The 22,901-nt window shown below is 39.0% G+C and overlaps 3 protein-coding genes and 1 pseudogene across 5 annotated transcripts in view; 2 read left to right on the top strand and 2 right to left on the bottom strand.

Moving 5' to 3' along the window:
• Positions 1–22,565, bottom strand: part of LOC147538704 (uncharacterized) — a 56,067-nt gene extending 33,502 nt beyond the window's left edge. Inside the window, exon 1 of the mRNA XM_086640025.1 lies at positions 22,504–22,565. The gene's annotated coding sequence lies outside the window, so the exon portion shown is untranslated. The remainder of the gene's footprint in view (positions 1–22,503) is intronic.
• Positions 2,814–3,415, top strand: LOC147538706 (F-box protein At1g55000 pseudogene; annotated as a pseudogene).
• On the top strand, positions 12,951–16,218 carry LOC147538707 (SKP1-like protein 1A). Of its 2 annotated transcripts, none has more exons than XM_086640028.1 (3): positions 12,951–13,969; positions 14,057–14,551; positions 15,864–16,218. In XM_086640028.1, the coding sequence occupies exons 2-3, from the start codon at positions 14,213–14,215 to the stop codon at positions 16,032–16,034; spliced, it is 510 nt and encodes a 169-aa protein (XP_086496154.1). In that variant the 5' UTR covers positions 12,951–13,969; positions 14,057–14,212; the 3' UTR covers positions 16,035–16,218. The 2 variants fall into 2 exon arrangements, with proteins under 2 accessions (XP_086496154.1, XP_086496153.1); XM_086640027.1 differs by having other exon boundaries at positions 12,951–13,302; positions 13,860–14,551.
• Positions 17,109–21,153, bottom strand: LOC147538708 (mechanosensitive ion channel protein 6-like). 2 transcript variants are annotated; one of them, XM_086644034.1, is made up of 5 exons: positions 19,139–21,153; positions 18,736–18,859; positions 18,283–18,576; positions 17,978–18,180; positions 17,109–17,722 (listed from the first exon to the last, which is right to left on the bottom strand). In XM_086644034.1, the coding sequence occupies exons 1-5, from the start codon at positions 20,818–20,820 to the stop codon at positions 17,431–17,433; spliced, it is 2,595 nt and encodes an 864-aa protein (XP_086500160.1). In that variant the 5' UTR covers positions 20,821–21,153; the 3' UTR covers positions 17,109–17,430. The 2 variants fall into 2 exon arrangements, with proteins under 2 accessions (XP_086500160.1, XP_086500161.1); XM_086644035.1 differs by having other exon boundaries at positions 17,813–18,180; positions 19,139–20,930.
• Positions 22,566–22,901: the final 336 nt, after the last annotated feature.

Raw genomic sequence — 22,901 nt, forward strand, 5'->3', positions numbered from 1 at the left:
AAAGCATCTTTCTGTTTGTTCTAACTTGTGTATAATGATGGGCCTAAAAGGTTACCCTAAAAGGTCTCCACCCGCAAGTATACGGGCGTCAAGTAATAGTTCCGGTAAGACCGGTTCGTTCCTCAGAGACTAAGTTAAACTAAATTCTAACCTTAAAACTATTGATATTTAAAAATGGTTTAATGGTGGTAAAATAAAAATAAAATATAAAACTCAAAAATAAATAAAGAAATAAGTCGGTATTCAGAAAATGGGAACCTAGGGTTTTCGAATCCGTCTTCCTAATAATTCTAACGACAATTTAATTTTGATCTAATTAGAGAGTTCTTTATGTAACTCAGGTTTTAGTCCATGAACGGTCTAAAAACCCGGAAGATTTTATCGTTTAAAATGGTAAAAACTTTAAAAAAATTATCGAGAAAATAATTATTATGACTTCATCTAAAACCCTAGATATAAAAGATTTAGCTACTCATGCTAGAAACGATAAACATTTGATTTAGTATAAGAAAAAGAAGAAAGAAACTTACTTTTCTGTGATTTTCCCACCAAATAGAGCCTTAAGGAGTTGATTTCCGTCTGTTTTTCCTGAAAATCTGCCAAACGCACCCTCTGGGAAAACGATTTTCTCGTCTTCCCGGAAATGGTTTCCCTCTGGGAAATTTATTTTCTCATCTTCTTCAACCTTCTTTCTCTCTCTAAACTTTCTGTTTCTTTCTCACTCTTTCTGTAATCTCTCTCTCTCTTTCTCTGTAATCTCCCTCTCTCTCACTAAGAAGTAGAAAATAACAAGAGAAATCAAAAATCAAGAAAAATCAAAATAATTTCTTAAAACCGAGTTTCTGTTTCTCTCTCTCTCTACAATAACTCTCTCTGTCTCTCTCTCTAATTCTCTCTCTTCCTCTTTAATCTCTCTCTCTTTCTCACTAAGAAGTAGAGCTTAACAAAGAAAAAAAACAAAAATCAAAAGTTGAGAAAAATCAAAAATTCTTAAGCTCCGGTTATGTCTCTCTCTCTCTCCTGTTCTCTTTTTAAAACTCTTCCTTCTCTGTTTTTCTGTTCTATAAAACCGATCATGCTCAACTCTTTCTTCTCCTTCTATTATATAGGAAACCATTAGGGATCTTAACCAATAATCTCCTCCAATCTCGGCTTCCCGATTTCCAGCTCTATCTCCCTCTGCTCGGGTCTCTCTCTTTCATCTTGTTCCGGTTCTTAACCGTGACTGTTCTCCCCAATAATCGAATCGAACCAAATCTCTCTTGCTCTATCTCTTCAATCTGTTTAAATCTCCTCAATATCTCTCTCGGTTTCTCTCTTTAAATTTTCTCTCTTTCGGTTTGAATTTGATAAGAGATTTGAGAAAATAGGAGGAGGACGTCTGAGCTGGCCGAGGTGGATGTTGCTAATTGGGCAAGGATTGACATCACAGCTACTGGCGTCATCCATGTTTAGAGGAAACTATGGTGTGACGCGGGTTACTGAGTAAGTTGCAAACGAGCTCGAGATACAGCCACGTGTTATCTGTGAATCGACAGCCGCTGATCCTTCCGGGACCACCAAAACGGGTTGCAGCGGAATACACGAAATCAAATGCTAAGAGATCCCGAACTAGTCCCATTCGTACCATCCTTATCCCACCAATGTCCGTAAGAGTACCAGGTACAAATATCTCGCATCTCCGGCCAGCGACACGTGTCCATCTTGGTCTTTGATTGGTTGACTTTGACCAGAACTTGGACCTATTATATCTCACTCATCTGGACACCGATTCGACTTCCGTTTTCGCCCACGGACTCGTCATGGACTCTACTTTCCATCCGAACACTAACCTTGACCAAGAAGTCAGAATCAACAAATGACCAAAATGACCAAAATGCCCCTAGCCTGTATTCTTTCCAACTTTATCCGTTTTGCACGCGTAACTCTGTAAAAAGGTACCTGAACATAAAAGAGAGTAATTCGTGAGAGTAACTTCTCTAGAGAGATTAACTCGTCTAAATTAAGAGACTCAGATGGGACATTTCCATGTCTCATCATATAACTTGCTTCAGAATTTGTAGGTAGCTAAATGTATATGTGCAGTAGGCTCCTAGAATTGATTTGATTAGAACTGTTCTACCGGTTTGAGAAATAAGTTTATTCTTCCAACCTGATAATGTTTTCTGAAATTTATTTGTTAACCATGAAAAACTATCAATTCTATTACCTGGCTTGAGTAGAAAAGATCCCAGATACTTAGCCTGGTTGGACATGCTTGGAGCCTGAAGAGTATTGATATATTGAGTACGAATCTCCAGGGGCACTCTTTTCCCAAAGTATATAGATGATTTGTCAAAATTAACAAGTTGCCCAGAAAAGTTAGAATAATTTGTAATAATATTTGTAAGAGTTAATTCCTATATGGCCTCCTACTTTGTGACCAGCTTCCTTTATGGCCCCCTTTTTTTCGTAAATTCAAATATGGCCCCCTTTTTTGAGGTAAATGTCCTGATTACCCTTCTTATTAGTATTTTTTCAACATATAAAAAAAAAAAACTTGAATTCCACCTCACTTCCTACTCCCCCACACATATCTCTCCACATCATCTCTCTCTCTCCATCTCACCTCTCTCTCCAACTCACCTCTTTCTCTCTCTCCAACTCATCTCTCTCTCTCTAACTCACCTCTCTCTCTCTCCAAGTCACTCCTTCTTCTCCGACGAAGGTCGCCGGCCGAAAAATTTTCCGGCCGACGACCTTAAAAAAAAAAATAATAAATAAAATTTACCTCTTCTCTCTCTCTCTAGAAACTCCGGCGAAGGGTAAACCCCATGAACTCAAATTTCTATGCCCTAATCTGCAAGGACATTCTCCGAAGCATATTTGAGCTTTTACCGGCATCTGATCTCGCTCGATCTGCGTGTGTCTGCCGAATCTGGAACTCAGTTGCTTCCGATAGAGAGATTCAGACCACATCCTTCAAAGCCCCATGGAAATTGAAGCATGTAATTGGGAATCCTGGTTCTGGAAGCTTCTGGCGTGATAATAGCCTTGGGAAATTCGCTATCTCTCATCGGATTGTTCGTGGTGATTCTGTCGCCAGTCTTGCTGTCAAATACTCCGTTCAGGTATAATTTATGACTTTCCCACTTACCCATTTTGTTTACCACGAATGATAATGAGATTTGAGATGAAATTTTAATCTACCCTTTGTGTTTTTTGGCTTGAATTTGGATAATTTGAATACCCCATTTCCAATTAGACCAAAAGTTGGAAACTTTCTCTAAAAATCTGATTGATTTGTTGAGGTATAATGGTTGTGGTTGATTCTACTGTGATGTTTCTTTTAATATAGGCTCTGGTTAAATATGGGAAACTATGTCCTTTGAATGAATTCGTAGTATACTACGGAAAAGATTCAGATGTAATATAAAAACTAATCACTACCAATTCAGTTTTCACAATAGTCACTTTTAGCAATTTTTCATCATGCCTAACATGAGAGATACCAAATTTTTGTTTAGTATTCTGGAGTTCTGACATCATATTGATGGTTTTTGTTACTGGATTGAAATGGACGGAGGCGGTGTTATTCATTGCTCCGATGTCTGTATTAGATGGTTTATGAAGCTTTAGAAGATAGTTGTGTGTGGATGGAAGTCTTGAGATCCGATGGTTTATGAAGCTTTAGAAGATAGTTGTGTGTGGATGGAAGTCTTGAGATCAAAATTGTAGGTGCCCTCTCCGGAGTTTCCCCTTCAGGGTCTGTTCTCCGGCGAAGGAGAAACCCCTTCGCCGGAGTTTCTAGAGAGAGAGAGATGAGGGTAAAATTTTTTTTAAGGTCGCCGGCCGGAAAATTTTCCGGCCGGCGACCTTCGTCGGAGAAGAAGGAGTGACTTGGAGAGAGAGAGAGAGGTGAGTTAGAGAGAGAGATGAGTTGGAGAGAGAGAGAGGTGAGTTGGAGAGAGAGGTGACGTGGAGAGAGATGAGTGGTGGAGAAGGAAGTGAGGTGGAATTTAAGTTTTGTTTTTTATTTTATTTTGAAAATACATTAATCAGAGGGGTAGTGATGACATTTGTCTGAAAATAGGGGGCCATATTTGAATTTACGAAAAAAAGGGGGCCATAAAGGAAGCTGGTCACAAAGTAGGGGGCCATATAGGAATTAACTCTATTTGTAAAGGCGCATGTGAGGTTTGTAATGGTGGCACTCCCAAATAGGATTAGGTCATCCGCAAATAAGAGGTGGGAGATACTAGGGCTAGAGGGAGTGATTTTGTAACCACTGTACAGACGATTTGATTCATAATGGTTAATGAGGTGAGAGATGGACTGAGAGAGAAGAAGAAAAAGGTAGGGGGAAAGAGGACACCCTTGCCTAAGACCTCCAGTAGCCACTATGTTCTCGTAGAGTTGACCATTGATTTGTATGCTAAAATTAGAGGTAGTAATGCACGATAATATGAGGTCTAAAAAGAGACCCGTAAACCCAGTGGCTCTCAGGACTTTAATAAGAAAGTCTCAATTCACCATATCGTAAGCCTTGGGCATGTCGATTTTTAGGGAAAATTGTCCCTTCTTAGATTTAGACCTGTTCATAGAGTGAATTATTTCTTGTGCAATTATGATATTATCCATGATTTGTCGAGAGGGTACGAAGACATTCTAAGTCCACATTATGCATTGGTAAATATGGTCGAATACGATGAGCCACAATTTTCGTGATGAATTTATAAATTTAGTTGAATAATGATATTGGCCTGAAATCTGAGGCCATACTCGGGTTTCTAACTTTGGGAATGAGAGCCAAAGTGGTTTTGTAAATGGCTAGGTCTATCTTGCCAGTCGAAAAAACATTTTGAATATAAAAATGAGATCCGAACCTAGAATGTCCCAGTTTTGTTGATAGAAATGGCAGGGAAGACCGTCTAGTCCAGGACTCTTGATAGATCCCATGCCCATTACCACCGCTTTTATCTCATCCTCAGTTGATGCCCTAGAGATGTAGCCCATTTCTGTGTCCGATATCACTTTGTATGCATTCATGATCTCAATTGGGGTCAGGTCAATTGACTCTGCCTGAAATAAATTCTGAAAAACAATACAAGTTCATTAGTAATAACTTTGTCGTCTGTAGTGGTTGTTCCTGTTTGTAGAGTTAGCTGTTGAATTTTGTTTTTTCGTCGGTGTTGGGTCATGGCCATATGAAATGCCTTAGTGTTTCGGTCCCCATTGTGAACCCACTTCAGTTTAGATCGTTGTTCAAGTTTGGTCCAGTAAACCTCTTCTAAGAAGAGAAGTTGTTCTTGGATGTCACTTTCAATAAGAAGAGAAGAGGTTGTGGGTGCCTGAGTCTGAATATCAAGGAGTCTTTTGCGAAGAATTCGCATCCTATTGGTTAAGACTCCGAAGGCCGATTTACTCCAAGTTAGGAAGGTTTGTTTAACTTGGCACACTCTATCATGAAAAGGACCAGTACTATCCTCCCATCCTTTTCGGATGGTATCACTAAAGTTGGCATGCTTGGACCAAAAGACTTCATATCTTGATATGGTCTGAAGAACTTGACCCGAGACCTTAAACTTAAGAAGAATAGGGGCATGATCACTATTATACCTAGGCAGATGAAATAACCCTGCATTAGGAAATTCCAACAACCAAGTATAATTACTAAGAGCCCTATCCAACCGTTCTTTGGTCAAGTGGTGAATAGAACGGTTATTGGTCCAAGTGAAGGTCGGGTCGTTAAAGCCCAAGTCTGTAAGTCCCGATTGTTCAATAAAGGATTTAAATTGATGCGCAAAAGGATTATGGTCTGTACCACCTCATTTTTCATGATTAGAGGTGATATTATTGAAATCGCCTATACAACAGACAAGGTTCGATGTTCTTTGTATACGGTTGAGAAGGTCAGTCCAAAACTGAGGTCGGTCGTGGACCCGAGGAGGTCCATAAATGCAAACGAGGTCCCAGTTCGGTGTATCTTCCAAAACAGTAATAGTAACATGAATAATATTAGGAAGGGAAAAGTGGATCGAAACATTAACATCAGGAGACTAAAGAAACAACAATCCGCCACTTCTACCTATAAAAGGAACCGGAAAACAATTAGTAAGACCGAATTGACTAAAATTAGGTAAAATACTACTAGTAGATAAACGAGTTTCAGATAAGAACACCAAGATGGGCTTGGTGGACCTAAGGAATTGATATAAAGTAGCCTTTGTCGGAGCGTTCCCCAAACCCCGACAATTCTAGGCTAGGCAACTCATGAATCTGTCGGCATTGAGGGTGCATGATCCCTTTCTTGTTAAAAATCAGTAATACTTATTCTGGATGACCGTTTATAATTTTTCCTTTGCCTGTCTTCTACTTGCACTCATGTGCTTGTCGATCCTGCCCTATTATTCTGCTGAAAATCTATGGTGTCCATCGGAGAGTTCGATGTGACTCCCTTTATCTGTCCATCTGGTAACATTGTCTTAGAATTTTTGGCTTGGGTTAGATGATTGAGTAATTCGCCGAATGAATCTTTGAGTGGGCTGACTGTAGCACTTTCTTCTTGGTCTCGAAGAATGTTACAATTGATGTTCTCGTTCATTCCTTATTGCTGATTGAACATAGCATTGTAAGATTCCATTTCCTATAATTCTCATTTAAGTAAATCAGTAAATTTGAGAATGACCGAACTGAATTTAATTGAGTGGCTAATTCGTCCACATGAGAAACAAAAACGAGGTAAACTTTCGAAGCGAAGTTCGATAGAGAGCAATTTCGTTTTTGAGAGAGTTAGATTGTCTCTTTTCAGTAGGGTTTACTCAGAAGAAATTCTATTTTGACTCTGCCATACACACTCCATCGAGTGGCATCGGCAGGTGTAGTCACAAAGTAATTTCCAAGTGATCCGCCAATCTTTTAACTGTTACACTACTTAAAAGACCCATGGGAATTCCATGCATCTGAACCCAGAAACTTGCTGAGTCAAACGCGTGTTCTTCCGATGCAAGTTCGACATCACATTCCTTAAGAACTACCAATTCCTCGACAATAGTCCACGGTGAGCTCTCAAGTGCAAGCCCTAATTCACTTGTCGTTTCAAAACGTATAAGAAACTTATTATCTTTTGGAACAATTCCCTAAGTTTTCCTATCATGGTGTAAGCATCCATGTGTATGAACTTATCCTGAAGATTAGGTTTCATGGTTGCCAACATTAAGCACGTTACGGGTTTGTATTTCCTCCGAAGCCTCTTTTCTTACTCCTCCTCATTAGTCGATTTTTCAGTGATTATCGGAATAGAAGTGTCTAAGACAGCTGTATTGTTTTCGGATCTAAGGACGAGCCTCAAATTCCGTTCCCATACTTCAAAGTTATCTTCATTCAGCTTCTCCTTCTCAATGAGCCAACGGATGTTGAGAGTTTCTTTGTTTGTCATAATTAAACTACATGTAAAGAATGCAAAGTGATTTCAACTTGTTATCCTTGGAAATCCTAGTTTTGCCATATTATTCAAGAATCTTTTCCCTATTTGAATAATACGATTCCAAGATCCCATTTCTTCGAAGTTAAGCGTACTAGGGCACTTCCCTTAACCCCGTCCTCCTGGGTGAGTAACATCTTTACTGATCATACTCTTATGATTCTTGGTTAATCAGTTTCACACTTAAGTGTCAAATTAATCCGTTGCCACGAAGTCCAAAACCTTTTTGCTGACTCGTTCAGTAAAACCACTTTAGATGCGTAGACCTCTTCACAGATCTACCCGTATTATCCTGAGGTAAAAGATGGCACCCTGCGGAGGCAGACCCACCATCGATGAACAAGGGCTCAACAGGCGTCTTATTCAAGATAGGCTTATACTCAAAATTCTTTTTGGAATTATTACGTATTTTATCAAGTTTGCGTTACTGTGAACTCTATCGTAACCATTCATGACTTATACGTAAGCTTTTATGTGAATTCTCGAAAGGTTTTATCTAAAATCCCTAGTATAGTCTCCTAAAAGATATTAGTTTAATTCTTGTTTGCCTAATGGTTCATTTAGATTTTCATCCTTCAACCACCATTGATTACTCCCACTCGAATCATGATCTCATCATTCGATTCATCAATGGTTTCTATAGACCCTATACTCTAAGTATTATTCCGGTACATACTCGTTTGTGTTTAGAAACAAGAATCGAGAACTTATCTAAAGACAATACTACTCTACGCATTCACATATATATACATACAAAATATATGACATTCATAAGAAAAGTATGTATCCTAGATTCGTTTCTAGGTTTTGCTATGTTCCGTATAGCTATTTGTGGGATATTGTAACATTTATATGTCTAATGGGTTTCTAAGACTATTTTCGTAAAATTAGGACTAATAGCCCATTCGGTTTCTTCCTTAGTGATTTCCAAAAGCAACTTTAGGGAAAACTCCGTTTTGGGCTTTCGGATGGCCCGGGTCAATGTCGGAAAAATTATGTTTTGGAACCGGAAGAAAAGGTTGAGAATCTCCTACTCGAGTCAAGGCCCAATAGGCCCATGTCAAACTCAAAAAGACACAAGTCAAACTTGGTCAAAGTCCTTTGACTAGTCTCGGTCAAGGCTAGTCAATGGTCCGGACTATAAGTTTAAGATGCCCTTAGACGCTCCAGGCGCATCTAGATGTGCCTGGACTTGCGTCCTTGGTCTCGGTCCTAGACCGAGACCAACTAGGAATCCCCATACGCGTCTGGGACGTCTGAGACGCGTACGTCTCGAACTGGGACTACCCAGACGCATCTGGGATGTCCGAGAATCGAAAATCTCGGACTCCCAATAGTTGTGTGAAGAGAGTGATTTCCTTTCTGAGAAAATTTCACACCTTTTCTGAACTCATAATTGGTCCTTATATAGGCATTACCTTAGTAGAGTCCTACTCAAATAAGGAATCCTAAAAGTCCCTCAGAAAAGATAATCTTTAGTTAGAGTTTAATCTAACTGGGATTCCTAATTAGGGACAAAATCCTAATTAGGGTTATTCCTTGATATGGCCGGCCAGAATAGCCCTTAATGGGCTTAGTCTGCCCGGCCCACATCCCAGATGTGGCCGGCCAGGGATCTCCCTCTAAGGGAGTTTCCTTGTTGGCCCAAAGTGGGTGTTGCTCCTTTTCGGGCTTCCCTTTCGAGCCAGGTTCTTTTCTATCTTTTAAGCACTATTAGACTGGATCATATCCATCTATATGCTAATTCCCATCGGTCTATTCTCACTGTTCAAGTTACCATTCTTATGTGTAACCCATTGTAGGATCCGGTCTATGTTGGCCGCGGATAACCAAATTGATACGTAATCGTAAGCGGCTTCTAGCTAAGCATTACAACTCCTAATTAAACTGGATTGATTGATCTTTCAAATAAAGTCATCATTATCCTAAGAGCCAAATCGTACGCATTGCCATCTTGGTCGAAGGACATTCCTTCGGAAGGATATACCTTCAGACCTTAAGGATATATATATCCTTCATAGATCCCACTGTTATCACTCACAGATTGAACATTAAGGAATGAAGCAGGCCCGTCAAACAAAAGAAGAGGAATTTCGCATCGGAGAAACAATCAGAGATCGCAAAGCAGGTCGACAAACAGCTGGCGGCAGGAGTAATACGAGAGGCACGGTATCCCGATTGGTTGGCCAATGTGGTGCTCGTACGTAAGAAAAACGATATGTGAAGGATGTGCATAGATTTCACCAACCTGAACAAGGCATGTCTAAAAGACAGTTTCCCCCTGCCGTTCATTGATCAGCTAGTAGACTCCACTTCAGGGGCACGAACTGCTCAGTTTCATGGACGTCTTCGTTGGTTATCACCAAATAGCCTTGCACTGGGCTGATCAGGAGCACACGACATTCTTGACAGATCGAGGATTATATTGTTATCAGCAGATGTCGTTCGGTCTCAGGAACGTCGAAGCAACCTACCAGCGACTAGTCAATAAGATATTCGAAGACCAACTTGGAGAAATGATCGAGTATTACGTGGACTATATAATCGTAAAGAGTAAAATGATGAGACATGAAAATGTCCCATCTGAATCTCTTAACTCGGGTTCGTTAGTCCATTTTGGGAAGTTACTCTGATAAATTACGTGTTTCTCTTTTCCAGGTGTCTTCTATGGAATTGAGTTTGAAAAACTGATAAAAGAGGGGCATTTTGGTCACTTTGGTGGTAAGGGTATTCTGGCTATTTGGTCAACTTTGGTGCTCGAATGAAAAGTAGAGTCGAGGACGAGTCCAACAACGAAGACAGAGGTCAAATCGGAGTTCGGATGAGAGAATTATAGCTAGTTAAAGTTTGGGTCAAAATTGAATCTTTCTGTAACACGTGGCACAGATCTAGCAGGAGGACGTGTAGCAATCCGACGGTGGGAATGATATTTCGGTACACTGTTGTGAAGAAGTGGGACGTCTCTGGCATTTTTCTAAGTTATTAACTTCATGCAACGCGGAGCAAGATAACTAAGTAGCTCGCAACGATCTATCGGCCGGTTTCACTATGTCAACACGTGGCGTCATCTAGTATGTGTTTCGTCTCTTTTCAGCAGCCCGCGACTCACTGAATCTCCCCTTAATGCCAGCTCACTTTAACCGATTAGTTGATATTTCTCTCCTTCTCTCTTATCATCTAATCCTCTTTTAACAGGAAGTTTTCTTAAAAAGAAAACTAACAAAGAAATAACAGAGATTCAAATGGAAAGAGGGATTTGTGAAATGGATTGAGGGAGAAGATTGGGTTCGATGGATAAATTAGAGAAGCAGATTTCTGAGAATATTTCAGAAATCTAATATGATATTTAGAGAGAAGAAGGAGATTTCTTCCATAATACAGTAGAGGAGAAAGTCATGAAGATCAATTTTTAGACAGAGAAAGGGGGCTGAAGGAGGGGGACAACAACTAGGACTTGATCAAACAATTGTCTCTGAGTTCTTCTTCTTCTCTGAGCTTCATGAATACCTAGAGAGAGAAGAAGAACAGTAGAGAGGCTTCTTCCCTTCTTCTTTATTTTTTCTTTGCTGAGTTCTATAGAAGAAAATAAAGTAGAGAGTTGGAGATAGGGAGAACTGTAAACAGTGTTTTCATTTTCTTCTTTTAAAGAGAGAATTGTAGAGAGAGGCAGAATTTTATAAATTATCTTCTTCTTCTTTAACAGAACTTAGTTTTGGTGAAAAGAGAAATAAAGAGAGAGTACAAGAGTTCTTAAATCTTTTTGTGAGAGAGAGATTAAAAAGAGTGTTGCTTTGAGTTTTTCTTTGTGTCTTTGTGAGAGGGATTCGATCAAAAATCATCGCACTCTGTCACCTCTATTATCATCTCTCATCAACATTTTACCATCATCATCCTCATTAAGGAGCAACTTGGAGATTTTTATTTGGTGATCTTCTTCACCTTTATATTTGAATTTGTAATAAGCTCATTTGTTTACAATTGCCATGATGATGATCTTGTGTAGCTAAGTCTCTATCCGACTAAGGTTTACGAGGAAGTCTTAACATATCAATAGTGAGACTCTTTTCATGCTTTAATATCTTGAAATATTTTAACCGTAGTAAAACTGAACTCTAGGTGTCGATATACGAAGATCTCTTCATTAGCTATGCTTTATAGTTTGATGATTCATGTTTAGACTAAGTGTCTTTAATGAGTTTTACTTACAAATTGATAGTTAATCATTGCGACTTTGACATTTCGAAGCTTTGAGTTTAGACTTTAGTGATTCGGCTTTAATTTGATTATTTTCCGAGGATTGGTATGATAGGTTACCAATACTTGAGTAATACGAGAGATATGCATGATTATGTGTCATTATTATGTGTTAAAATGGATTCTAAGATCCTAGGTTATCTCCTCCATTGAGTCCCTTGTATCATAGCACTTGTTTTCTTTCAATTGTTTATTATTTTATCAGTTCATCACCAAAACCAAAACCAAATTTTAAAAGAAAATCGTGTTACTTCTAAGTTTTAAAACGGGTTTGATTAGTCCCTGCGGATCGACCCCGGTCTTATCGGGATTTTATTACTTGACCACCGTGCACTTGCGGTATAGACTTTTTAAGGAAACTTTCTAGGCCCATCATAAAACTCGCAAAAGCCTCATACCTAACCTCAAAATGGCCTTAGACATGCTGCAAGCTTACAACATGATGATGAATCCTGAGAAGTGTGCATTCGGGATAACCTCGGGAAAATTCCTCGGATTTATGGTGAGTCACAAAGGAATAGAGGCTACTCCGGCTAAAATCACAACCCTGGTGGATATGCCCACTCCGGAGACACGGAAAGAGGTCCAAAGACTAACAAGGTTAGCATCCTCTCAAGGTTCTTAAGTAAAATGGGAGATAAAGCCCTCCCATTCTCCAAAACACTCAAAAGCATACCGGAGTTTGAGTGGGCGCCTGAAGCCGAACGAGCCTTTCAAAACCTAAAGATACACTTGATGAGCCTGCCCCTATTAGTCAGTCCGAATCCGGGGGACAAGTTAACCGTCTATTTGGCAGCATCAAAAGAAGTGGTCTCCGCGGTGGTAATAAAAATAATCGATGGCATAATGCACCTAGTGTATTTCATCAGCAAAGTACTAAGCAGGCCAGAGCTGAACTACCCAACGGTGGAAAAACTAACCTATGCACATGTCTTGACGGCTTGAAAACTACGACCATATTTCCAAGCACATGCCATGATAGTGCAGACAGACCCACCTCTCAAGAACGTGTTGTAGAATATAGATCTATATGGACGGTTAACGAAATGGACAGTGGAGCTCAGCGAGTACGATATTAAGTATATACCACGAAGCACAATCAAAGGTCAAACACTGGCGGACTTCGTGACTGAATGCTCCGTCCCCATGACGGAAATCAGACCAGAGTCGATCTGGACCCTCTTCGTGGAAAGCGAGAACATAAACCTAATACAACACCTGAAAAACCCGAGGCATAAGATACCGTTGGTCAGTAGGTCACTAGAACCATCACTAAGATACCGCGTACTCTCTTCTCTCTCTCAAGCTGAAAATAGAGAACATGAATCATCACTCCCCAAGCTCCTTCTCTACCTCGGTCACTGCCTAAGGATAACTATGCTCTCTCTCTCTCTCTCTCTGTTTTGAATTTAGCACTGTTATAAGTAATCAATCTGCTCAATGTGTAGGAGTTCCCCCAATATGCACAGTTCCCAGTCTTTGATTTCTTGAAAATTTGATGGTGCTAGGAATTCCTTTGGCATGTATGATATTCTTTTTAATTGTTCTATGCATATAGAAGGCTTGGAAATAACTGAGTACTTTAGGTAATCGTATTGTGACTTCAAAGTTCACAAATTTCTTAGGTTTAGTTTGCTTTTTGGGATTGGATTTTGTCCAGTGGTTGTAATCTACAAGATATTTATGATTATTTCATTTGGTAAGATTATTGGATGAGTGAAATTAGGTTTCTTGGTCTGTGTTGACAATACTATAGGTATCCCAATTAGGGGTTCGATTAACAATTCGTGTATTTTCGTTTCTAGGGCACTCGTAATGTGGTCACCGTATGTGTATTTCTCCAAATGTAAAAATCCTTTAATGTCACTTGTATATGCTACTTAATGAACGAATCATTATGAAGCTATACGAGGAACTTGATTGTGAAGCTTAATTGTTTATCACCCTTCACCCATGCCTTTTTAGCCGTTATAAATTAGTATGTTGGGAGCTTGTTAGGTTACTGATTTTACTTCTATATATTCTATCTATATTTAAAACATAATAGCATGCCTGAAGATGAACGCCACAGACTGTGTGCTCTTTTTAAGCTATCCGGCATTAGGTTCATCTTTTGATGTACTCATCCCTTGATGAAATTCAGTTGCTGAAATCATAGTCTTTTTTTCTTGGATGCCAACTGATCTTCCCATGCTGCGCTCGTGACTCATGAGGACTGTGCGCTAGCACTGATCGCCAACCGGGTTACGAGAGGTAAGAACAAGTTTGTATGTAGTGATTGTAGCTTAGAAATTTGAGAACTTCAGCCGTAGATTTTACTAAATCAATGTGCGTGCATAGAAGAGAACTTGCCTAAAGAGAAAGAAGAGACGTGTAACGCACGAGTCCTCATAATTTTTAACGAGAGATCTTCTCCCGAGAATGTTATACTTGGAAACATATCCTAGGGGCTAGGGTTGAGAAGAAAGGTTATAAATAGACTCCTAATTGGGGTTTATGAGTTGTTATTTTCATTTTCAACCACAGAAGCTAGGATTAGGGTTTCTAATCATGTCGAACACAATTACTTTGAAGAGTTCCAATGGAGAAACTTTCGTTGTTGAGGAGGTTGTCGCCCTTAAGTCTGTGACACTGAAGCATATGATTGAGGGGTCTGTAGGTAACGAGATATTGTTGTCCGACATAAAGGGCAAGATCTTGGCAAAGGTTATTGACTACTGCAAAAAACATGTTCAGTGTCCAAAGGCATATGACACGGCCGCCATTGAAGAACTAAAGACTTGGGATTCTGAGTTCATGAAGGTGGATCAGCAGACGACTTTTTCTCTCATACTTGTGAGGGTTTCTTCTTTATGCTCCTAGATCTTGTTGTGATTTCTTGATCTGATAGTTCACTTTTGTTTTTCTGATTGTTATGATCATATCATCCATACTATCCTTGTTAATGATTTTGGTCATGGTTTTATTTCGTGGATGTCTAAATAGGGGTGAAGGCCTTTCTCGCTACGTCCAGTTGGTTTTTCTTCTTATACAGATCCATGTGATGTGGCGTTCAATACCTGTTGATAGAACAGATTGTCTATCTGCTTTTAATTGGAAAATTTTCATCCAAATCGGGAATTTATAACGAAATGTTGTACATCCTTAACCAAAGTTTTTTCCTTGTGGTTGTTCACATAGTAATCTTTGGTCTTCATATTCCATATGTGTAGGCATTTGCATTTTTTTCCTTGAATTGGTATATCTATTATCTCTTTAGATTGCAGATTTGAAACTACTTGTTCCCCGAAGGGGTTACTTTGTGCTTTGTTCATTAATGAGAGCATGTATAGAGTAGTTGGTTGCTATGCAGTTAGGATCAGCCAATCCATCCAATACTCATGGATTCGATCATATTAGGGGTAGCCCGAGTCGAACCCGTGTCAAACCACTGAGTCAATTTTTGCTTGTGAAATTTTGAATTGTTGGAGTTTAATTTGAATAGTTAGATTAAATTTTGCGATTTATAAAATGATATTATCATTTCATATACATACGTATGAGTATATACATGAATATAGAGATCTACATAAGAAATGTGAAACCTTCAGCCAAGTTTTTGTCGAGTTACTCGGCTTGGATCGTCGAGGATCGGGGATTGTCCCTTGCCTGGTCCTGAGTCGATACCTGCCTTGACTGCTTAGGTTGGTTGGTGATATTGGGCAATGTTCTTTTACTTGTAAGTTTCAATATCCAACAAGTACTTTATAATTTTGTGTGCATTTGAGTCGTAATTGTTCCTAGTATCTGAACATTCAAATTAGTGGAATATGATCGAGTTAGTTACGTTCTTGAATTAGCGAAGCATGTTTATAAGGCATATAAGTTGATCTCTTGCCTTATGAAACTTTGATGTACATGTTTTTCTACAGCGTGACTTACTTCACTCTGACTTGATTTTACTTGACTACTCAACAATATAATATTGCATCAAGGGATCACGATTCGAGACATACAATTGCAGATAGTTGGCAGAGGCAGGCGCCTTATTTATGTTATATCCGTGGCAGAATTGGCCAGTGCCCCATCTCGGTTTAGTTTCACTTTCTATTTGGTTGCTCCTGGTATTTTATATGACATTTTCTGTTTCTGCAATATGGTGTTTCAGGCAGCAGATTTTCTGAAAATTGCGGGCTTGCTCGACCTCGGATGTCAAACTGTGGCCGATTCGATCAAGGGAAAAACACCAGAGGAGATCAGGGAGATATTAGACATAGAAAATGACTTCACCCCTGAGGAGGAAGAGAGAGTGAGGGCGGAGAACCAGTGGGCCCTCTGAGACATTGGGGAGCGGAGAGCCCTTTCTCTAAGTCCTAGTGGAAAACAGGAAAGATGGTGAGAGAGGAGAAAGAATGATCTCTACCCTTTCTATGAACAAAATTTCTGATCAAACTTAACAACTTGTTGCTCTATGCTTTTACATTATGGGAAACTTGACGTGGCTTATTCATATCCCCTGTTTTTCACATGTTTTTATTTCGTGTTTGTCTATAGTTTACGGGTTTTTCGGATATCTAGATCTCTACCTTTAGGTGTCTGGTTTTTAGAACGGGTTCATTTGATGTGAAATCCGACACTATTTTATTGAAGGTAGGTTTAGAAGAAAGCCCAATGCTCTGGAACACGGTCCGACCGCACGAGATCCTGGTGCTCATGTGCATGTGACACCTTATACTCGTCGGGTACACCTGACCACTGCCGAATAGTAAACACATGTTGGATTTGGCTATTACCAACCTTACTGTAGTTGGTGGATATCTAATAGCTAACGTACCAGTTATTAGTCGTTGATGTGAAATTCGTGCAGGCTTTGGGTGGATGAATTTCTCAAGCACCCAGCCTGAGCCTACACCGGTTGCCCTACTGTACAATGGGATGTGAACCAACCTGATCTGACCAATAAAGATAGCTACTAATAGGAGTTTGTTTGTACTTGAATATATTTACAGATTCTCGAATGTAAGGAAACTTTTGCCTTGGTTCTTTTACAGTAGTTTGTAGAGACAATGTTCCTATAGTAATGGTCTCCTACCCCGTGAACTTCGATATTCATTTTTAGGTAATTCAGGTTTTACCTTGCTCAGACTTGAAAATGTCCATGACATGCTGTATCCTATTGCTTCTATCACTCAATTGATGCCCCAGAAATAACCCAAAAATAACGGCCGAAAAGTTCCTTTCTGGAAATTCGGGGAATTCAAATGATATATAAGGTTTCTGATAAATGATGTGGTTGTTGTGACAAAATACTCTATTGCCTGAAAACCATCGATATTTCGATTTCTATTCTATGTTCTAACTTATGCGGGTACCTACATAAAGCATGACTATTGTACCTATCAAGAGTGGATCATTAATCCAAGACCATGAAATACTTAAAAGAAACAATATAGCTTCACACCTTTCCTTACACCTTAATTACATCTCACTCTTACAGTATTTGACAACCTGTATACGTCGGAGTAGAAATCAACGCATAAATACAATATAGAAATATATAAAATTTATAACTCACGGGTAGTGTTTCACAACGGGCCTAGTCAGGCTAGCGTCTCAGCCCCGTGGACTGCTAATGCCCGTTTAGAAATGGGCTGAAGTTTCAAAACGGCTCATTGTAACTCATGTTGCCAGAACATATGCAGCTCCTGCTGCTGAATCATGAGTTGATTTCTGCATTATAAACTAGTTGAAGCAGTCCAAGTTGAAGGCAGGCGATTTGATGACAAACCGGGCAAGTTTCTAAGATTGACATCAAAAGGAAGCATTCTATATTCGATATCTAGTTCTCTTAAGATCTTAATCAACTCCTCAACTAACTGTCCCCGTCTTGTCCACCTTTCTGCCATGTTATGATGATTCATTCGGTGAGTCACCCGTACTGAGATCGTTAGCTTGTTTAGATCAATCACATCCCGCACAACCACTAATGGCGAAGGATACCAATGATCGTGCTTCTTCTCTATGTACCTGTTACAAAAATACAAATAGAACTCCGTTAGTGGGTTGTGAGAAGGTTTTGCAATCCAATGTTAGTCATCAGTCGTAGAGTTTCCTTACGAGTCGTGCGGGCCTAGAAACAGCCTGTTTATGGGCTATGTGGGCCCAAACCGACCCCATTTAGGAAGCTGCCCTGCCAAGCTGCCACTAACAGCCCGCCCGGAACCTGTAACCCATGGGGAACTAGATTTATACAAGGAGTATATGAGTATTTTCAACACATACGCTGTTAATCTTTGTTTCATGGTAGCGATCTTTTCTGCAGGAGTTGAGACATGGATACAGTAGTCGATAATATCCGCCATATCAGGGCTCCGATAATAATTGCTAATGGGCTTAGTAGAGAGCACACTGTTAGGATATATGATCTTGTGGTTATCGAATTTGAGGAACACTGTTGTAAGGATGTTCATCTCTTCAACTACCATCTGAAAATTCGTATTGGGTGGGTCAGAACTCAACAAAGTATCCCAAATTGCAATTCATATAATCTGACTTAGTACCCGAAATTGAAAATTATATGGATTTACCTGAATACCGTCTATTTCACATCGATCGCCTACATCAAAGGGGTGCATGACAAATAAGAAAATGATAGCTTCAAATACCATTTTGCAGGTATTTCCAAACATGAAAGCTACTAGGAGAAGTTGAGAACTTATAAAGACAAGAAGCTTAGTGGTTGCAACTCCGAGTATGATAAGCGTGATAATCACTATTAGGATGCCAATGACAACGTCTACCATTCGATGTAGTTGGTTTACTGCTGTTTTTGTATCGTCTAACGTCAATGCAAGGGCTCTTCTCTCTCTGAAAGCGTTAACCTGAAAGTAAGGCCGGTTAGATAAAAGAATCACTTAGAAAGTTGATATGGTACGTCTTTTTTCCATACCCGTCCATGGATTTCCAATTTCCTTTCTGATAAGCCTAATGTGAATTGTTAGATTAGTTTGTAACGAAGAGCGACGGAGTAAGATAGTTACCACCCAGTTCTTCAGTGATTTCTTGCTAACTTTCTTGCTTTCGGTTTCTCCTTCAAATAGGCTCATGGTTTTCTCGGCTTCATCTTCGCTCATGAAACGCATTATATCCTCCATGTAGATGTACCTTTTAAAACAAGATATCGAAAAATAAGCAGTTACTACCTTCCTAACTGAAAACTAGCATTCCAATTTATAGGCATAAATAAGACGACGACCATATCATGATACTAGTTCCGTTACCGAGGAAGAGAGGCCCAAGGCCACTTGGGGCAGAGAGAGGCCCAATGCCGCTGAGGGGCAAGAGAGGCCCAAGGCGACCTAACAAATCTAGGTATAAATAAATTTTAACAGGATAGCTTACCTTGACGGAAATAGAGTATGTCGAAAAACTAGTACGACTTACCTAGACCCGGGCGTAGCCACATTGTTGAAAATCTTCCTAGCAGCACATTTCGCCTCAAATTCAGTTCTTATTTTAGCTGTTGATTCGTCGTCATGGCTTGAATCATATATATGCTCATCAAGCGTAGACAACACCCCACGACGAATAATGCTCATCAGTCTCTTCATTTTCCAAGCAGACACATTTTTCTGATTCAATCTATGAAGTTGATCGATCGTGATTCCCTTATCTTCCGCCTTTGCCATTGCTCCAGAAGACCTAGCATTACCTTTAGGGCTTTTCTGAAGTCCCCCATTTCCTAATATCCTTCCACTCTTCTTTGAAGGCAAAGTTTTAGCCCTAAGATCAGCTGGCATTTTAGCTCCTGCATTTTGAAGTTTCTGAACTTCAGCCAATACTTCATCCTCTTCTTCCTGGTTCTTCTGAATTTCCATCATTGGCCGACCCGATAATGTCTCAATAATGTATTGATTGAACAAAGAATCTTGAATTCGATCGAAGTAAGTACTAACATGAAATGAAGAAGCTAAAACCTTAACTAGAAGTGTTTTCACAAGCCATAACAATGTAGCTACTAATAGACTGATCAAAATCTTAGTTATTACTAATGGTATTTTTTTATCTTCTACTGCATGCGCTACTCTTTGATCAAACAAAAAGTGCCATGCAATCAAAACTAAACCTAGCCATAAACAATTCTGAACTGCTTTTCTTAATCCATAAACGAAATATAAAACCCGTTTTCGCCAAATGAAATTCCTCTCAATGAAGAATACTACAAGTTTAATTCCCCAACCTGAAACCAATCTCCCACAAATCAAAACTAGAACTGACAGCTCCCATTTCCATAGAGGAAGACCCCATACTCGTTTTTTCGACAGTTTACGAATTGTAAGATTGCAAACTAGGGCACCTAAGAGTAAAATAAGACTTACCCATTGAAGAACAGTTAAGGTATTGAACTTAGCTTTCTTGTATTCATCTGGTAGATCTTCTTCTGCAAATGGGTCTTCTTCTTCATCATCATTTAGTCTTCCTAAATACCCAGATCTTAATTGTCCTGATTTTTGTACTCTTCCTGATTTTTTATCCAATTTCTCTGATGGTGGATCCATTAACCTTGATTTAGTACTTTTAGTCTTTAACAAGCTTGAATTCCTTTTCATAGATGAATTTGAAGTACATCTTACAACTTCATCGTCACGGGTTTGATTTTGGGTTTGGCGTTTGTGTCCTTGATGATCTTCTTCGTTCGATTTTCTTCTTCTAACTGGTTCATTCAATGGAGAAGATTCTTGGAAAGCAACTTTAGGGTGACTACCCTTTGGTTTTTCATTAACAAAATTCGTCGTTTGACCTTGAACTAATTCATCCATTTCCAAATCCATATCTAATGAAATTTCACCTGAAGCTTGTTGTTTATGTAAAAACTTACTAATAAGTATAGTTGGTGGATCATCAACAACTTTATGATGAGTCTCTGCTTCAAACTTAAACTCATTATTTGCTTCCCCATTACTTGATTCTCTCCAAACAGGAGGTCTATTAAACCCTAAACCCACTTCTACTTCTCTTCCATTTTCATCTCCATCTCCATGTTTAGGAATAATCTCATGCTTTTCATTGTCATTGATAGTAATAATACCATCTTTTGATACAGAGTCACCATGGCTTTTTGACATTTCTTGATTAGGTAGTATAGGTTGCTTTATGATTGGAGAGGCTTTATGGGTTGTCTTAGAAATCAACCATTAATTGAGAGAAACAGAGTTCAGGTGTTGCAGAGCTTTTAAAATTGATTTCTAGATAGAGAAAGTGGAAACTATAAGTAAGTGATTGGGAGTGTTTTATTATTGAAATAATTTGACTTTTGAAATGGAGGCGTGTCCTCAATAATTCTAATTTAGGAGTAAAATAAAGTGAGATTAGTTGAAGAATAAGAACGTGTAGGGAGATTATGAAAAACCAAATGAAATCTGGTAAGCTTCAACATCATTTAAACTCTATTTTCTATTGCATGCCAACGTACCAAAGAAAGCGAGATAGAGAGAAAAATGAAAAACAAAAAGGGGTTATTACCCAAATGACCCTCTATTTTATGACAAGCTTCCCGCGTAGCCCCTTACTTTATCAAAAATACTCAGATGATCCTATTTTTTTCGTTACCGTCACATGTCCGTTAAATTCTTTTTCCCTCTCTCAAAACTACCCTTCTGCGTTGTCCTCTCTCTCTCTCCTCCATCTTATCACATCTCTCTCTGTCACATCATCCCTCTCGCCGCCTCATCATCTTCTCCGATAAGGTCGTCGGCCTACGACCTTCATACTTAAAAAAAACATTTGTGTCTCTTCTTCTCTCTCCTCCTCTCATTTTCTCGTTCCTTCTCTCTTTTTCTCTCTCTTCTCACTCTCTTTCTATTCTGGCCGGCGAAGGGGGGAGCCCTTCGCCGGTCGTCGGTCTGGTTTTCCCAGATTTGGGTTTCTGGGTTTTTCCCAGATCTCGTTGGTCTGGGTCGCCGACCAGAATAGAGAGAGAGAATATGAGAGGAGAAAAGAGTGGAAGAAGAAGAAGAGAGAGAAAGATTTTTTTTCTCTTTCTTTTTCCTCTTGACTTCGACCGAGGTTTCTTTGAAAAAAACCAAGTTTTCTTTCTTTATAATTTTGAACATCTACCAAAATTAAAAGACAAAAGCCTTTGCTAGATGTTTCCTTCTCGTTTGCCTTGTTCAATAGTTTCGTCGGCCTTGAATGTTGTTTTACTGTAGACAAAGGTTTGAAACCCTTTCTCAACAATGTTTAGGGCAAGATTTTGTCCCATGACAGTTAGTCTAGCAAGACCTACCATTTTTCACCTATCAAGATTATCAGATTCATCATTTGGAGCAGTAATTAATAGTAAATCAATATTCAGAAGCAACAAACTTCAACATCTTTACCTAAAAAGAAAGACGAATTTTAAGATCTCACTGGAAAACTTGCGAAATCAAACAAAAATGATAAGTTCACAATACAAACTAGTAAGATCCATGAAAAAAAATGCACCTCAAAACCCAAAGAACCCAATAATAGAGAGATATTATATGCTTTACCAGAAACCAAACCCTTAATGATATTGTAAATATTCAACAAAATTAAACAAAATATGTTTATTTAATAATGGAGTTTTTTTTTTTTTGTTGAACATTTAATAATGGAGTATGATTCATAAAACTAGATAATGGAGTATGATCTATCAAGGGTATTGAATTATCAGGGTCAGAAATCAACAAAAGAAATCTAACATCCAAAAGGCGTCAACACTTGGTTGTCCAAGTGGTTGAAAGTGTTGACATTAACTCCAAAACCTCTCGAGGTCTCTGATGGACCTAGAAAGTTTCCTAAATAGGTCTCCACCCGCAAGTATACGGGCGTCAAGTAATAATTCCGGTAAGACCGGGTCAATCCAAAAAGACTAGTCAAACCTATTCTAATCTAAATATGATTTTGGTTTTTTAATTGATGAGAACGATAATTATAAATAAACATAAATTAAATCTAACTAAATTAAGATGGGGGGAAGTCTAGAGTTTAGGAATCGACCACATAAAATCACTTTTAAATACACGTAATTAACCGACGGAATCTCTCTTTTATTAACTCAGAATTCAAGACAATGAACTACCCGAATTCCGGAAAATTGTTCGATTAAGCATGTTACCACCATTACATAAAAATCATAATCACTTTCTCTTTAGAACTATAGATTTCTTAACTATTGCTTATC

Source organism: Eschscholzia californica, unplaced genomic scaffold (assembly GCF_041429995.1).
Source record: "Eschscholzia californica isolate CP2 unplaced genomic scaffold, dmEscCali1.0.p SCAF_5, whole genome shotgun sequence".
In the NCBI taxonomy this organism is placed as follows: domain Eukaryota; kingdom Viridiplantae; phylum Streptophyta; class Magnoliopsida; order Ranunculales; family Papaveraceae; genus Eschscholzia; species Eschscholzia californica.